The sequence below is a fragment of the Sminthopsis crassicaudata genome, chromosome 2, assembly GCF_048593235.1.
Source record: "Sminthopsis crassicaudata isolate SCR6 chromosome 2, ASM4859323v1, whole genome shotgun sequence".
NCBI classification, from domain to species: domain Eukaryota; kingdom Metazoa; phylum Chordata; class Mammalia; order Dasyuromorphia; family Dasyuridae; genus Sminthopsis; species Sminthopsis crassicaudata.
In genome coordinates this window covers 577,329,320-577,343,717 of record NC_133618.1, presented here as the reverse complement: position 1 = coordinate 577,343,717, position 14,398 = coordinate 577,329,320, and the positions used below count along the sequence as shown (strand labels likewise).

Here is a 14,398-nt window from a genome sequence, read left to right as displayed (position 1 = left end):
GCAAGTGGCAGGTACTCCCTAACCCACCAACATTACCAAAGTCACCTCTCCCCCCCCATCTACACACGCACCCCATCCCCAACTCGGGAGGGTGAAACAAAGGAAGGGCCAGATCCTGGGAAGTTATCAGAGCCAATGCCCAGCTCCTTCTGTGGGAACTGAGTTTCAAGCTTGGCCCTCAGAGCCACTAGTGGGGGAGCACAGGGCCCTGGGGTCTCTGCTATATAAGGGGAGGAAATAATGTACTTCACAAAGGGCTGAGTCAGCCTTTTAGCAATTCTGTCCTGCTCCCACCCCCAACCCCCCTTGTGAACGTTGCCAGGCTTCTAAGGACCATCCTAAGAAACCTGATTCAGGGCCAGATGGAAAGGGAGGGGGTAGCATCCCAGATTGGGTGACTGAGTAACCAGAGTCCATCTCCACCCCCCCCACCTGGCATATGGGGGTAGGCTGCTACCAGGAGGGAGATTAGTTTACAGGTGCTCGGAAGGGACTACCACCATGGCCATCCTCTTGCAGTGTTGGGAAGACCTAGGACAGAAGGATGCCCTTTTGTGTTCTGTATACATGGCCTAAACATTGCGTGATTCTCTTCTCCACCCTTCCCTTTGGTCTCTCATTAGTCCAAAGGCCCAGGATGGTCAGCAGCCATATGTGCTACAAACTCCTGGGTGAACAGTTCAGGACAAGCAGAAGGAGAAAGACGTGGGATTCTGGAAATAGGTGTTCTTTCAGGGAGCTTAGGTGTTTCCTTTAGAGTGATAAGATCTTTAGATTCTCCTTTTTCCAAGATGCCCATCTCCCCCCTCCCCCCCCCACATACATCACAAACACCATTTTAGTATTTTCTGTCTATAGTCTTTGAGTTGTCACAGTGAATAGTTAGGAAGACCCAAATCTAAATCTGGCTTCAAGCTCTTGTCTATAGGACCCTGAGCAGATCACTTAATCTGCCTAGGTGTCCTCACCTGTAAAATCAGAACATAATTGCAGTCATCTCTTAGAGTTATCGGGAAGATAAACTATTTGCTAAGCACTTTGCAAGTCTTAAAGGGCCATGTAAATATTAGCTATTATTATTGTATTAGATTCTCCCAAGAAGACTGGGGAACAGGACTGAGCTGAGATAAAAAGGAAGTATCCTAGGACTTTCTTTTGGTCTCAAAGGGAAGGAGCCAACCAGAGAAATGACTCTGATGCTCCTTGGGACACTAGTAATGACAGTTTTATGGATCTCCATAGAAAAGAGTAAGGGGCATTGATTCTAGATTGGTCCTCCTCTTCCAAATAAAATCTTTAAAATAAACAACATATAAAACGCCCTACTGAAGAAAGTTGTATCTTCTGAATTGATGAGGGTGAATGCATCCCCAAAGGACTGGGGACTAGGTGGTCTGGGAGATTAGAATCCCCAGCATAAACCCTGCCCCAACCCAACTGCAAACGTCTCAATATCCCTGCTGACACCGTGAATCTGAAACACTGCCACCCCCAAAACCTTTGTACAACCATTAGAGCAGTCAACAAGTATATAATCATTTATTATATGTCAGGAACCTTGTTTAAGCACTGGGGTATAAATAAAAAGAACAAAAACAGTGCCTGCCCTTAAGAAGTTCATAGTCTAATGGGGAAGATAATGCACAAAAAATTATATAAAATATAAAGGAAAACATCTCAAAGGGAAGGCAGTGGGTTGGAGAAGGGGGCAGAGAAAGATGTTCTGTAGAAGGTGGTGTTTGAGCAGGGAAATGAGGTTAAAAGGAAGAGCATTCCAGACATGAGGACAATTACAAGTAATCGAGACTCGGGTTGGCTAACCTGGACTAGGTATTTTCCAAAAGCAAGTATCGCTACCCCACCACCTCCCCCGTGGCTGAGTTAAGGAAGGTGAATATGGAGGGAAGTATGGCCAGAAAACTGATCTCTCACCAGCTTCAGCACTCCTAGGGACGGATACCACCTGGTGGGCAAAGGTAAAACATTACCCAGCCAGAGACACTGACCCCCCTTCAGACCTCTCACCACCTCCACTCCTAGGCCACACCATCCTTCCAGCAAGACTACCAACATTACTGAAGCACTGAAGGAGGCAGCCCCAGGGGAAGAACTGTAACAAACCCCTTATATTACGTGTTAGGCACTGCGAGGCAGTGTCTCATACACAAGCCTGGCCAGGGGAGCAATAGGGCACAAGACATGGGATAGGAACAAGTCCCAAGCCTAGACCTTGTCCATCACTCCACAACACACACTGGGCACTTAAATATTTATTATGAATGAACAAATGAATTAATCTGGAAGCGAGAGGTATGCTTTGTGAACTTAGCACCTGTGGAATATCTTCATGATTGGGGAAGAGGAGTCCCGAGGGACCCATCACTGGGGAATATATATGGGGCTTCTGATGAGTCTTCTCATCAATTGTGGCCGGTCATTCTCCACACACACACACACACACACACACACACACACACACACACACTCATCCCATCTGCATCCCCCCACCTGTGGATTGTACCAAGTATCTGTGGGATCTCCAGGAGGCTGAGTGTTTATTGGAAGTCTGGTTTGAAATCTTTATATTGGGAATCTATTGTATTTATGTGGCAACGGTGTGCGTGGAAGTGTCAGCCTGCATGTGTTAATAATGTTATTTAGCTCTTGCATTGTTATTTAACTTTCCATGTGTGCCTTCTTTCCCAGGCAGACTGAGCTCCTGTAGGGCAGACACTGAGGCTTCACCTCTTCCTGTCTCCCCTACAGCTAGCCCAGGCAAGGGGCTGGCTGGCTGGCCCGGCCAGGGGGTGGGAGGAGAGAGACTGGAGGAAGACTGCTAGATTTCTGATGTAGGGAGAGGTGTCGGTAGAGTATTCCTATTGTAAAATGGATACCTCTGTGCAATGAATATGTTGATATTTGTAGAGAGGAGAGTGCGTTTTGAAGATTCATGACCTGAGTGTGTTTGTAAATATTTGGTAGCCAGAGACCTGCCTTATCTGTCTTCAGTCTCTCCCTCAGTGGTAAGCACAGGGTTGAGTACATAGAAGACTCAATAAATAGAGGCTGGGGTTTTGTTTTGTTTTGTTTTTGACTGTTTAAAGAGTTTGTAAAGTGTATGTCAAAAGGGTTTTAGTGTGTTTGTAGAGTATTTGTCTAAAGGTGCATGTTTATAAAGTATCTAAAGGGGTGTATTTGTAGCATGTTTGCTGTTTGTGCCTAAATGTATGTGTTTAAAGTTGTGTCTCCAGAGGGGTGTGTGCGTGTGTGCGTGTGTGCGTGTGTGTGTGTGTGTGTGTGTGTTTTGGTAGAGAATGTGTGTGTTCTTAAAGTGTGTTTGTAAGGGGGAGGGAAGCCTCCAAGGGGCTGAGGCTGTCACTCAGGGATCAGGCTGACAGGAGTTCCTACTATCTGGAGCTGGGAGCTCGGATTGCTGATTCGAGGAAACAAAATAGCAATTGTAATTACGGGGCTTTGATAAGATAAAGGAGCGAGCTGGAGCTGGAGAGAGCCTGGAGGAATCCTTACAGGAAATTAGCATCTGTCAGTCATGGGAAGGGGGGAGGGAGACGGACCACTAGCTCTGGGGCAGGAACAGGTACCTAGCTTCCTTTCCTCTTCCTTGGGTGACCCTACCTTTCTTCCATTGTCTGCACTATGGGTGTGAGGTCATGCTCATCCTCTGATCCCCTGACTGGAAGCTACAGATCTTTCTCAGGACTTGGGGGTAGCAAGGGAAGAAGGCAGAAGACTAGGCTTTCCTCAACCAGCCCTATGGGGTCTTCTTGGTCTAAAGTTGTACCTACTTGACTGGGTTGGAAGAAGGAATGGGATATTTAGGAAAATAAAATGATTGGGAAATTGCAAAGACAATAAAGCTGTTGAAATAATGAGAAGGAAATACCTAAATATATGCAGATCTTTGGGAATTAGATGAGGGTCTGAGAGTGGCATCCATACTAGAATCTTAACACTCCAGGTAATAGAGCCCCATTTTCCATAATGACACTGGTCCTAGTCTCAACCCTCTCCCTCCTCCCCATACCCCCAAGGTTCAGATGGGTTACAGCAAGCTGGGACAAAGGAATGTCCTGGACTACACTGGGTGCGCTTTTAAGTTCTCTGGAAATTCTCAGTTTAGGGAGTAATTCCCCACCACCATTAAGATTTGGGACCTGATGGTGGGGACGTTCCCCATTCCCTCAGAACACCTTCACCAAGCATTCTCAGGCAGAAGAAACTAGGTTGTCAGTTAATGTATTAACAACTGGTCCAGTTTGTGGACCTGGTACCATGTCTCCTTCAGACTTCAGTTTTATCCTATATAAAGTGGGTAGAGTCCAGAATTTTGTTGTGGGAAGGCAAAGGAGGGAGGAAGGGAGCTGATCTGAGCTGCCTTCTGGGGGGATTTAAATAAAGGAAAGAACACAGAAGTCCTTTGATGAGAGCCAGATTGGGTGTTTGAGATTGGTATCTCAATGTGACTTCTGCCTGAATGTGGTGGGATGGCACCACTTGTAAGGAATAAGTGGCTGACCAATCCATATCCATCCTGCCAGCTACTCATATCCCAAGGCCCCTGAAGTGGGGCCCCAAAGTCGGTCATCTAGGGCAAGTGAGGATACAACTGGCATGTTCTAGGCTGCTGGTGGCTCCCCATCAAACCAACTCAGTACACTCATGACTTTCCATCAGTCCTCTTTGCAATTCCCTCTGGTCTGGGGGGCCCTTGTCTTCTTTATGCCCAATGGCATTCCCTTGCAGGACAAAAATCCCTCAGACCCATATCTGGTAGAGGTAAAGTTCTAGTAGATCCACCTGATGAGGGAGGGGTGCAGGACTAGGCTTCCAAGGAGAAAATGGTTGTGCTTTAGAGTTCTAGGGAAAGATCCCAGTTCTTTTCTGGGATCCTTTCTGGGCACCTTTCTAGGGTTGATGGCAGTGGTACAGAGCAACTTTCCCACTTTTGCCTTCAGAGTACAGCTTCTCCTGGGGCGCAAAGGATCTGTCTAGATCTGACCCTGGAAGGGACACTTTTTGAAGGTAAAGCTTATGTATTTGGCCCCACCGTGGGGGGAGGGGGGATTCTGGGGCTCTCCAGAAAGAGAATGGAGTTATCCGACCAGGACCCTGTCCTTTATCTGCTGTGGAGGGGGCGCTCTCTCCTACCCTAGGGACTGGGGCACAGGGAGCCCAACTTCTTAGTTTCTTGATAGTAGCAGAGTGTTGGGGGAAGGGAGTCGGGGGAAAAATTTTTTCCCCATTAACCAACACAGGTAGTACATTCATCCACAATCTTAAATCAGGGTGAGTAGATAAAGTACTGGACCTTGGTGAACTTGGTAAAGTTGCTTCACAGATGGACCTCAGTTTCCCCTCGACCGGATGAGACAAGTTCTTTAAAGCTCCATAGATATGCGAGGTCGCTTGCCCAAGGTCACATACAGTAGCCGTTAAGTGACAGACTAGGACCCAAGTCTCCTGATACCCAAGGCACCCTTTGCAACAATGTGATCTCTCTCTGATAAACAGAATTACAGACACCCAGGGCCTGTGACAGACACAGACACAGCAGGGCACTTAGTAGGCTTTTAAAATGTTTGTTGAACTCCAAGACGCATGGCTACAGCCTAGCAGGCGGCCTTAAGTTCCGGATAAGTGGGGAAACCGCGTCCAGAGCCCATTAAGTTATCGCTGTCTGGATTCTAGAGACCACGGCTCGAGGGAGGGGTGAGAAATCCCGGAAACCCCCTTCAGCTTTGGGGTCTCGGACACCGAAGGACAAGCCGAATTTCCCTGGGCTCTTGAGACCCCCCCCTCCCTCTTCTCCTCCTCTCAAAGCCAGAACAGGGCAAAGGAGGGGGAAAGGAGGCTGGAGTAGCCGAAGCCTACCCCACTGTACCCGAGACCCCTCGCCCCGCCTCCCAAGTCTTCTCCCCCCCAGACTCCAGACCCCAATCCCCATCACTCGCCCCGCCCCCTAACCTCCCAGGGGCTCCTCACCAGCCCCGTTCCCAGCCCAGGCTGAGGGTTCCGACTGCTGCGCGCTGTGCGCTCTCCCCTCTTGGCGGGTGCGAGAGCCTGCGGGGGCCCCCCTCCCCTTTCCCCTCCCCCAGTCTTTCCCTCCTTCCCTCCCCTCCTCACCTACCCCCGTCCCCACCCCCCCACCCCCCGCCCCGGCTTCTCCTCTGGCTGAGGATCCTGTGCAGCCTCCTGCCACCCGCTCCACGCATCGCAGCGGGACCTGGCGGGGGCACCTCACCGAGCCGAGCCGACCGCGCCACGCCGCGTCCGACCCTCGAGCCTCTCCGAGTTGCCTCTCGTCCTTAGCTTCTCTCCTCGGCCTCCACTTATCTCTTCTCTCCTCCTCTATCTCCCCTGTCCTCCACTGTCCTGTCCCTCTTCTCCCAGCTGGTCGGTCCGTCCCCGGCGCGCCGCTGGTCCTCCCGGGCTCCTCTGGGCAGCACGCCCCGATCCCGTTACCGCGCCCCCGACGCCGCCCCAGCTCCATCCCAGGGGACCGTGTCTCTGAGCATCTGGGACTTTGCGGGCCCGGCCCGGCCCGGCCCCTCCGCCGTCTTCATGCTGCCGACCCTGCGCGTCATGGGCAGCCCCCGCTCGGTGCTGAGCTGTTTGTAAGTAAAGCCGCCGCCGCCGCTCACTTCCACCAGTCCCCTGCGCCCGAATGCCCGCCCGCCCACTCGCCCCCGGAAAGCCAAATCACTTCCCTCTTTCCTTCCCCGGGCTGCCGCAGCCTCTGCTCACACCCCTCCCTCCCCCCTTCCTCCCGCTTTTGTCTCCTCCAGGCTGTTGCACTTGTTGGTCCTCTGCCTCCAAGCCCAGGTAAGGAGTCTGGCCGCCTGTCGGCTCTGCGCGCGTGGGGCTGGGCGGGGGTGGAAGGGAGAGGGGACGGGAGACCGGCTTGGGGACCGGCGCGGGCTGGAGACGGGACATGCTCCGGGCGGGCAGGCAACCGGCAGGGTTGAGTTGGGTGAAAGCAGAGCACGTCTGGGAACAGTGGATGGGAAAATAATTAGATGGAGCCAGTTGGAAAAGGTCAGGCAGCGAGCGCACTGGCTCAGCCTGAGTCGGAGAGGAAGCACTGAGGTGGGACAAGATGCTGAACGGGGGAGGGTGGGCACAGTTAGTCCAGAAAAGGTAGTGCCCCCACTCCGGGGTCCGTACAGCCCTAGTGTGAGCCAGTGGGGACGAGCCCGCTCATTTTATGAATGGAGAAACTAAGGCGGGGGAAGGAGAACCTCCCAAGGTCATAGAAATCCGTTAATGACAGAAACTAGAAGCAGAAACCAGGCCCCTTGCTTCCCAGTCCAGCGCTCTTTCCAGTTCCCCCGGGATGGGCCAGAGAGGGGCCAGCACAGGAGGTTAGCCAGGTGGTGGCAAAGGCAGGACGGAAAGGAGAGCAGTGAGCATGGGGCAGATGTCATGAGGGAGCTAAAGGAGACATTCTGGGGAGGAAAGAGAAAAGACCAAAGCAAGCATTAAGGCCCCAGATGTTGTCGTTCTAAGCTGCCCTGGATCGTGCGCTCGTGCACACACACACACACACACACACACACACACACACACACACACACACACAAAATCAGAGTAGGGACAGGATTGGAAAACCGGGAGCTGCCTTTATACATCTTAACAGGTGGGGGAAAGGGGGGAGGGCATGCAACAAACTTCTGGCTCCTGGGACAGACGGATGGATCAGAAATAAATTCCTGTGGGTGTTAGGCAGCGCCCCAGGTCGCAGAGGCAGAGAAATAAGAAGTCCCCAAACTAAACTGCCTGGAGCAGGAGAAAAACAAAGAATGCCACAGGAAAAAGGGAAGAGAATCTGGGGGGGGAAAGAAACTGTAGAAGCTGGGATTCAGTTCAGACACTCGCAAATAGGAAATAGGAAAAGTGAGTGGGACTTTTCACAGAGCTCCTTACAAATCCCCTTCACTTTGCCTGGCAAGAGCAATTCCCCCCAACCCCAAAGGTATAAGGAGGGAGCATTCACACTAAGTTGGGGAGGTATCTGGGACTAGGTGACATGAGAGACAGGACAGATAAAGATTATATGCTATCAAGAGAAGAAAATATATTTGTGAGTGCAGTTTAGGACTCCCATGTCATCTATTGTGCCCCTTCCAAAACCACAAGTCTTTTTTCCTTTTAGCTGTTTTTTAGCTTGAAGCAGGGCCAGGTCAGGCTAAGCCCTCTTTCTCCTCCTCAACATTTGTTCCAAATGCATCTTTATAAATGTCATTGAGTGAGGTCCATATTTAAAAGACTTTGCCTGTCCTAAATGGGAAGAGGGAAAGCTGAGGGCTGAACCAACTCTGCTCTTGAAACCTTACCACCTTCTACTAAGAAGACTTGAAGGGAGTGTATAAAGACAGGCTATATGAGCACCTTCTCCGTGCACTTGTTCTTTTCCTTCTAACCTGTTCTGAACTCCCCCCTCCACCCTATTCTTACTGTAAGCAACCCAGGGAACAGGATAACGGGCTAGGGTACAGAGAATAGTTGCATAGTACTTATGGTCCTACTCTGAAATTTTCTTGATATATCTTAAGATTTGACTAAAGTATACAATGATCCCAAAGAAAGACCCTTCTAAACTCCCCAAGGTGTGAGACTATGGGAAAAGTAGTATATCCCAGCAGGATTGGAAGGGGGTGGGGGGTGCCTGGGAGGAGATGGGTGGTGAATTCATATGTAGGAACAAAAACACTGCTCTGGGCAACTGTGGTGCCCCACCCCTCTGATTTAGTGTCTGGGGCAATTTCTCAGGTCCTGGGTGGAGAGGGTCACTCAGACCCTTGGGAGGAGTAGCATTATAATGGTGTGTTGTGTATTTTTCAATTTCCTAAAGGTAACTGTTCAGTCCCCACCTAATTTTACACAGCATGTGAGGGAGCAGAGCCTGGTGACGGATCAGCTCAGCCGGCGCCTCATTCGGACCTACCAGCTGTACAGCCGCACCAGTGGGAAGCACGTGCAAGTTCTGGCCAACAAACGAATCAATGCAATGGCAGAGGATGGAGACCCCTATGGTAAGGCTGGGCCAGAGACCACCTACTAGCTGGGCATGGGGGCGATGGGCACAGAAACTGACAGGAACTGTGGAGACCAGAAAGCAGAAGCCTGTGAGGATCCAAACTCAAAGGAGGGAAAATTGTCAATTGTGATACTTTCTCCCACTTCTACTCTAGGTGTAGGCACTAGATGGTCTCTGGCTATATACCTGGGGCAGCCACAGTCAAGAATTAAGGGGTGAGTGGGAAAGTGAGTTGTGGTTGCTGGGAAGGAAGTCCTCCTTGGAACATTAAGGCTTCCCAGGAGAGAAAAGCTCTCGGAGGCTCTGAAGCACTGGGGAGCAAGGTACCTCCAAGATTATAAGCCATCCTCCTTTCCTCGTTGTAAATAAATTTCCAGCCTTCCCCCACATCTCCCCTATAGCTTGAAAAAGGAGTCAGGCATGGGATAGAAAAAACTCCGCAATAAGGGAAATTCTTGAAAGGGGATACGTCCGACAGGGCCCACAAGAAATCGCCCTAGATTCTTTTGGAGTAAGGGTGGGAAGAAAATGCTGTGGTTGGGGGTGGTTGGAGGGCGGAGGAAATCCTGAGGAGTGTGAAAGTTTAAATACTTTGATCATAAGTGTCAATTACAGAATCACTTGGTCAAAAGGGCCACATTGGGCCTTTAAGGGAGGAGCTGGTAAAAGCTCTGCTTCTCAGAGTGAACTGGGCAAACCGGAGGAGAGAAGCTCCAATCCACCCCAGAGACTGGTGCCTTATTGATTTCTAAAACATTCAGTATTCCTGCCTTGAAGCTGGGGTCATTTGAGAGTTTTCAGTTATGTGCCGAGAGGGGGAGAAAGGGATCCCTTTGGGCCAGTGAGCCAGTGGGCGGGTGAGCATTGTTTCAGAGAACTATTATTCTGACTTTTAAAAAAACCCTTTAAATAATGACCAAGTTAAACCAGCTTGAGAGGAGAGAAGACTCTATTAAAATGTAATAAAAAGGTGGAGCATTTTCCGGGCTAAAAGAAGAAAAATGAGGACTGATAGAAAACAGAAAAAGGGCAAGCCGTTTTTCAGATGTAAAGTGTGAAAGGAATTGCAAGTCTGTAAATGTTAAAAAAAAAAAAAAAAAAAAAAAAAAGACTTGAGATTGTTCTCCAGGAATCTCTGGAGAGAGCCCTCGTCTGGCAGAGCGATTAAAATCCTTCTGACTTTTGCCTTTTTGAATGTTTCCTGAATACTTTCTCCTCTTCTCAGGCTAGTTTGGGGATCGAGTATGTCTCGCTGCATTTTTTCTGCCTCTACGTAGTTGACTTTCCTTCAAAGCTCAAGCAGGAGACATCATTTTCCTGAGATAAATCTGTCACTTAGAGGAAAAAATAAGTTTGAATGTTCAGCTTTCTAAAAGCACAATTGCAAAATGCTGTTGCTACTGTGCCCAATTGGCCAGTGTTAGAAAAGAGAGCGAGACTCCCTCCAGCTTTGGGACCAGCCACCAGGATTAAAGAGCTGTACCTTTTGCTCCTCTCCCTTAGTTCTCTGATCAAACCATTTGTCCTGCACATCGTTGATCTTCCAAGAAAGATGCCAAGTGGCATCTTGCACTCAGCCTGCCTCCTTAAGAATGTTTGAGAGTGGGGGCAGGAGCCAGTGAGGGTATTTGCAGGGAGAGGTTACATGGATCAATTGATTGTTTTTAATGTAGGGACCTCGGTACCTCCTGCAAAGTTTCCCCTTGAAGAGCAGGGCCACAGTAGGGGGCTTTTTCATAAGAAGAAGGCATTGACTCCCCACTCGCTTCTTCCTCAGTCTCCCCTCCCTGCTTTTCTTTTTCCTCTGAACTGGGAAAGGATTCCTCATGGCTTCTGGCCCTGGGGCTCTAGTCAGGTAGTGGAAAAGGAGGGTAGACTGGTTGCATGTGAGCAGTGTTTGAAATGAAGTAACTATATAATGAACGGAGAGGGCTGGAGGGAGGACAAGGGAAGAGCTTCCCTCCCTGTAAATGAGTCCCGGGGTTACAGCGGAAGGCTTATGGAGGGTGCCCAGGACATCTTTAGGAGCAGTCCTCTTTCCAGCTAGTTTCACCTTCTCCTTTAATCAGCTTCCCTCTCCCCCCACCCCAACCATCACTTCCCTCAACCCTTCAGCCTCTACTCTTAACTTTCTAATGTTTCTCCAGTGTTCCTCTCTCTATGGAACTTTTTAAAGATAGATTTATATAAGCAAAGATTTGAGGTTCTTTATTTAGTGAGGTCAGGCAGTAAACGGGGAGGAAACTTATTGGGGAGAAAAGTAAGAACATCTGAATTTTCCTGGAATATTGAGTGCTGGGATCTGGGTTTGCAAATCTTCCTTGGGGAAGAGGGGCATGATGGCTGATGGAGTCTGGGGGCCAGGACTGGAAAGGTCCATGAATTTTTTTTGGATGCATATTACTGATTCTTCTTGGGTTTGGGGATGGCAGTGCTGACGCTATCTTTGGTCAGGGTAGAGTAGGACTGCCCGTAGGCAAGGAAGGTGAAATTGCCATGGTGATTCTGATGAGCATTCTGTTCTTTTTGGCAGCCAAGCTCATAGTGGAGACGGACACCTTTGGAAGCCGAGTACGAGTTCGGGGAGCCGAGACAGGCCTCTACATCTGCATGAACAAGAAGGGAAAGCTGATTGCCAAGGTAAGATCTTGAGGAGCTGAAGAGTTTGGATCCTAGGCTAAAAGGCTAAATTAGATGCCCTCCACACACACACACCTGGACCAAGGACATCCTGGCCACCTTTAGTGCCAGAGCAGATTGTCACCACTGGGGTCAGTCCCATGTTAATTGTGTTGGAGCGAAGGGGCAAATAGAAGAAAAGAAAGGATAAAGCTCAAAGAGGAAGAAGGAAAGCCTAGTTAGTAAAGTTGGGGGGGGGGGAGCTGCTGAATTCCATATATCTTCTTAACAAATCACCAAATTGCTTTGCTATTATGTCCAATTCCATGGTACAAGCATTTGCAATGTTCAGCAGCTCTGTGGAACCAGCCCCTCTGCAGAGCTCTGAAATACCCCCATTAGTCACGGCTACTCTGCCTCGCCTTGGGCCACCACTGCTTCCAGGGCTGGGGGCTCAGGCCAGCTCCTCACTGGCTATTCCCCACCCCCAATCTCACTTCACTCTTCCAGCCTTTCGGTTTTGAGTGAGTCCTAGGGAACAAAACTTCACTGTAGGCGGGCTTTTGGCTGGAGAATGAACGGATGATAATTCCCTAACATTCACCACTAAGTCACAAGGAACCTCCTGATGGGTCCTGATAGGCTTCTTCCCAGCCTCCGAATCAGACTGCTTTCTCATCTTCTTAGAACACTCCCCACCCCCCACCCCCGGGCACTGATGCCTTTGGCAGAACAGAGCTTGATAAGGTAGGGGGTGGGGGTGCAATCCCCAAACAGCCTCTACAGGTGGAGAAGTCCCAGTCACTGGGAATTCTGGGACCTGGGCACTAGCCAGAGAGCATGGACGCAGCGGGCAGGATGCTGGTGTGTGTGTGTGGGGGGGGGGGTGTGTGGTGGGGGTGGGAGGGAGGTTAGAAAGGGTAGGAGGGTTTAGGCAGTTCTCACCCCTACCAGGCTCTGCCTTGTCTGGGGGCACAGCCCCCTCTGCCGTGCCATGTGTCACTGCTGCCCAGGGGGGAGGAAGTTGCCGGGTGTGCTATGGGCTGTGAAGGATTAGAGTCTGAGGGCCTGGGTGGGTGGGCGGGGCTGCCGCTCCTGCCCACCTCACCATCTGCCAGGGTGCATGCTGGTTGGGGCTGCCCGCCTGCCCTCTGCCTTCTGCGTTCACTCCCTCCCCCTCCCCGGCTCACAGAGCCGGATGCCACTTTGCCCCCACCACGGTGTCTTTCCTGTCCCCACAGGGCAACGGCAAAGGTAAGGACTGTGTCTTCACGGAGATCGTGCTGGAGAACAACTACACGGCCCTCCAGAATGCCAAGTACGAAGGCTGGTACATGGCCTTCACCCGCAAGGGCCGGCCCCGGAAAGGCTCCAAGACCCGGCAACATCAGCGAGAGGTCCACTTCATGAAGCGGCTCCCCAAAGGTCACCACACCACAGAGCAGAGCCTTCGGTTTGAGTTTCTCAACTACCCCCCCTTCACCCGAAGCCTCCGGGGCCAAAGGACTTGGGCTTCTGAGCCCCGATAGGGCCCCCACCCCTCCCCAGGACTTTGAGTAGAGACTTTTCTCTTAAGAGGATAACAGAGCAGCTAAACAGAACAAACGACGTGGGGAGGGGGGAGGGATTTCCTGGGTTCTAGATGTGGATAATTGTTTGCTGTTGGGTTGTTTTTTTTTTTTTTTTTTTTAAACAAAAAGAAAAAAAGAGGCTTTATTTTTGTATTCCACTCGACTGTAGTTGTCTTCTTAACTCTTCACCTAAGGTCTCGTTCCTAGGGCCAAACCTGCCGGTGGTAGGGGGCTGTCTTCCTAGGACTCTTCGGGAATAACATGCAGTACTTTTCCTAGTCCCAGTGGGGCTGACCTTCCCCTTCTACTCTCTCTCCCCCATCCAGGGTCCCAGTTCTGCCCTACCTGACCGGGGTCTGGAAGCTGGTTTCCCAGGAGTAGGCTGGGTGGGGGAGAAGAAAGCTGTAGCTTGAATTGGTGGTTTGGATGTATTTGGGAAGTGGGAGAATCATGTATTGGCTAATATTAAATGATTGAAATATTTATTTAACATGTCTACTAAAAGTTTGTGTTTGGGTGATGAGGCACCCCATTCTCTGAGGGGAACCAGCCTGTATAGAGAGTAAAACTGTGAATCAGCAAATCCAGCCTTCCAATTGAAGTTTTCAGATACCTGTGGGCGGCTCCTACTGGCTTGCTATCAAACGGTCTCCTCCTGATCCCCAGATCTCCATAATACTTTTTGGATTTAGCTTTTTGCCTGCTTAGTAGAAGGGATAGTGGCCAGAAAAAGCACTTTTTAAGCTGATCCAAGAAGCTCTCAAACAAGCATCTCCTAGCACTTCATAGTTATTAATTACTGACACCTCAAAATATCACCTCTGGGCCAATGAGGATTATTAGCCTATTGCCTACTCTCAATCCCTAGAGGCTGGACCAATACAAATGAAGCACCCTTCTGGCCAAAAATCACTTGAATACCCTACCTTGGGATGGGCAGAAAAGCATGGCGTCTTAAGATCTCCCAATTTCTAACTCAAGAGGAAATGAAAGAAGAGCTGGGGGTACAGGGAACTTGGGTGTAAGGATTAGAATGATGTAAATGTGGGTGCTGGCAGTTGAAACATGGACCAGGTGTTCACTTTGGGAGATACGGTTAGCAAGTTGTGAACAGGAGGAGCTGAGCTGATAGTTGTCTAGGAGGAAGGGG

At 50.2% G+C, this 14,398-nt stretch overlaps 1 protein-coding gene across 2 annotated transcripts; it reads left to right on the top strand.

Moving 5' to 3' along the window:
• Positions 1-8,924: 8,924 nt before the first annotated feature.
• FGF8 (fibroblast growth factor 8) lies at positions 8,925-13,397 on the top strand. Of its 2 annotated transcripts, XM_074285232.1 has the most exons (3): positions 8,925-9,053; positions 11,592-11,698; positions 12,919-13,397. In XM_074285232.1, exons 1-3 carry the CDS (start codon positions 9,029-9,031, stop codon positions 13,204-13,206), a joined length of 420 nt encoding a protein of 139 aa, XP_074141333.1. In that variant the 5' UTR covers positions 8,925-9,028; the 3' UTR covers positions 13,207-13,397. The 2 variants fall into 2 exon arrangements, with proteins under 2 accessions (XP_074141333.1, XP_074141332.1); XM_074285231.1 differs by lacking the exon at positions 8,925-9,053 and having other exon boundaries at positions 11,546-11,698.
• The last annotated feature ends 1,001 nt before the right edge of the window (positions 13,398-14,398 follow it).

Coding starts and splice junctions, on each gene's coding strand:
- FGF8 (XM_074285231.1), top strand. CDS start 11,555: ATGGTGATTCTGATGAGCATTCTGTTCTTTTTGGCAGCCAAGCTCATA. Junction 11,699..12,918: donor AGGGAAAGCTGATTGCCAAG/GTAAGATCTTGA, acceptor CTGTCCCCACAG/GGCAACGGCAAAGGTAAGGA.